Source organism: Schistocerca nitens, chromosome 5, assembly GCF_023898315.1.
Source record: "Schistocerca nitens isolate TAMUIC-IGC-003100 chromosome 5, iqSchNite1.1, whole genome shotgun sequence".
Classification (NCBI taxonomy): domain Eukaryota; kingdom Metazoa; phylum Arthropoda; class Insecta; order Orthoptera; family Acrididae; genus Schistocerca; species Schistocerca nitens.
Genome location: NC_064618.1, coordinates 414,798,457 through 414,800,879, shown reverse-complemented (window position 1 = coordinate 414,800,879; position 2,423 = coordinate 414,798,457). Strand labels below are relative to the sequence as shown.

Sequence of the window (2,423 nt, the reverse complement as noted above, 5' to 3'; positions counted from 1 at the left end):
GTAATACACGTCACCAGTGGCTTAGAAGTAGCTGAATGTCAAAGTTATGAGTATACGAATATTGGTATCGGTTCTTTCGGACATGTCCGCGCCGCGAGTAATGAGTATAATGGGCGGGGGCACTGTGGACGTAGTGCGGGACAATACGTAGAGAGTGTGAGTCTCGCGGGACGCGTGTCAGAGATAAATCCCTGCAGTCGCACTATCCTCTCTGTCCTCGGTGGCTCAGAGACGTGCAGTTGCGCATCAAGACAATAAAACAAAACAAAATACAGGAAAACTATGCAATACGTTGAAAACATCAGTTCAGTTTTTGGAAAGTAATACATATTTGATTCCACCAGCTAATCTTCTGCTGAGGCTGTAAATATTCTGTCAGAAATTGCTCCAGATTTGAGGGAGTTCTTGTGAGTTTACGTCGAACACTGGTTTTGTAAGACTGAGCTTAGAGTAACCGCAGATAAATAAAGACAGAAAAATTTAAAATAAATGGCATCGAAGGAAGAACCTACTGGTAAAGTAAGCAGTGATGGAGAAGATAATACAGCTGCTGATATTTCTTATAGATGGGACATAGAACGAATTACACAGTACTTTGCAAGAAAATTTGGTTTCCGCAGGGACGAGGATAAGCTAGAAGAACCCACAGAAAAGATTTTGGAAGAGTCTTCTGTAGATGGAATAATAAAATACATTACATATAGCAAATGCAAGAATGTAATTACAATGGCTGGAGCTGGAATATCCACATCTGCTGGAATTCCTGATTTTCGATCACCAGGATCAGGTCTTTATCACAATCTTGAGAAATACAACTTGCCTGATCCACAGGCAATATTTGAAATAGGCTTTTTTAGAGAGAACCCAAAACCTTTTTTCACACTGGCAAAGGAACTATATCCTGGTTCTTTCAAGTCAACTGTGTGCCACAACTTCATTCGGCTCTTGCAGGAAAAAGGGCTAGTGCTAAGGTACTATACTCAGAATATTGACACTTTAGAAAGAGTAGCTGGAATTCCTGGAGAGAAGATTATGGAAGCCCACGCAACATTTCACACATCTCATTGCATAGACTGTCACTCAGGTTACTCAAAGGAATGGATTAAAGAGAAAATATTTGCTGATTCCGTCCCAAAATGTGAAGATTGTAACGGCATTGTCAAACCAGATATAGTTTTTTTGGAGAAAATTTGCCGACAAGATTTTTTACTTTGATGCAGAAAGATTTTCTAAAATGTGACCTTCTCATCATAATGGGATCATCCCTTGCTGTACAGCCGTTTGCCTCTTTTATTGATAGAGTTCCAAGCAATTGTCCTAGGATACTTGTGAACAGAGAAAAGGCTGGTGAACGAAGTTCTCTCATTGTGATGATGGGACTTGGTGGTCTTGATTTCAAATCCGAGTATTCTCGTGATGTTGCTCTACTAGGTGACTGTGATTATGGATGTCAGTTGCTAGTAGACAAGGTTGGATAGGGTGATGAATTAAGAGAATTATTTGCCAAAGAACATAAAAGAATAGATGAGGAGAACAGCAAAAATGTCAGTACAGGAACAAATAAGCAAGAAAGAAAACGTGCTCAGTCAGAAGGGAAACAAAAATCAGAAGTTAAAGAACAAGCAAAGTAAGAATGAAAATTAATCTGTATGTTAACACTATTGATCTCCGTACAAACTAAAAAATTTTATAATGTTTGTAAGTTTATAATGTGTGAAGCAGTAATGCATTCACCAGAATAGAAATTGTGAATAAAAAAAGATGGATAGAGCGTCTGCCATGCAAACAGGAGATCCCGGGTTCGAGTCCCGGTCCGGGCACACATTTTCATCTGTCCCCGTTGACATATGTCAACGTCTGTAAACAGCTAAGGGTAAAAGTTATGAGTGGTTTTATTCTTATAAAGGGCGCAAGACGGCACTTTGCGGGCTTTCAAATAAATAATGAAATGATGGTGTGGTGTGGCCCTCAACTACGTACCCCCAGACTCAGAAATGAAATATTAAAAGTTTTGGCTGGTTTCGTTGTCTAGTTACCGCGTTACAGGTCAAATACTGCTGCGTCTAAGTATACAATATGCATATACACATGAATCGAATGGTCGAAGGTTCCTATCACTCGGCAATTGCGAATTTTGAATGAACACGCATTTATAAATGAAAGATTGCAATTAAATAAAATCTGCAGGTGCTATTCTTAACGACTTTAAATAATGAGTGCACTAGTAGACGTACCTATAGGAATGCCATTTATTACTACAAAACACTTATTGGTGTCGATGGTCCAGCAATTAAGTAAAATATAAGTTGAATAACAGGGAAACAATAAACTCCTACGTCACGTAATTATTTATGAACAATAACATAGCTCACGAGATATTCACTTCTAAACGCATACTACGTGTTCACTGCAGCAGCCACAGA

General features: G+C 38.9%; 1 protein-coding gene across 1 annotated transcript; it reads left to right on the top strand.

The window, feature by feature from the left end:
• Positions 1 to 489: 489 nt before the first annotated feature.
• LOC126260501 (NAD-dependent protein deacetylase sirtuin-2-like) lies at positions 490 to 1,552 on the top strand. Its single transcript, XM_049957831.1, is given in 2 exon segments — positions 490 to 1,171; positions 1,174 to 1,552. Coding segments are annotated over 2 exon segments (987 nt in total). The 3' UTR covers positions 1,479 to 1,552.
• The last annotated feature ends 871 nt before the right edge of the window (positions 1,553 to 2,423 follow it).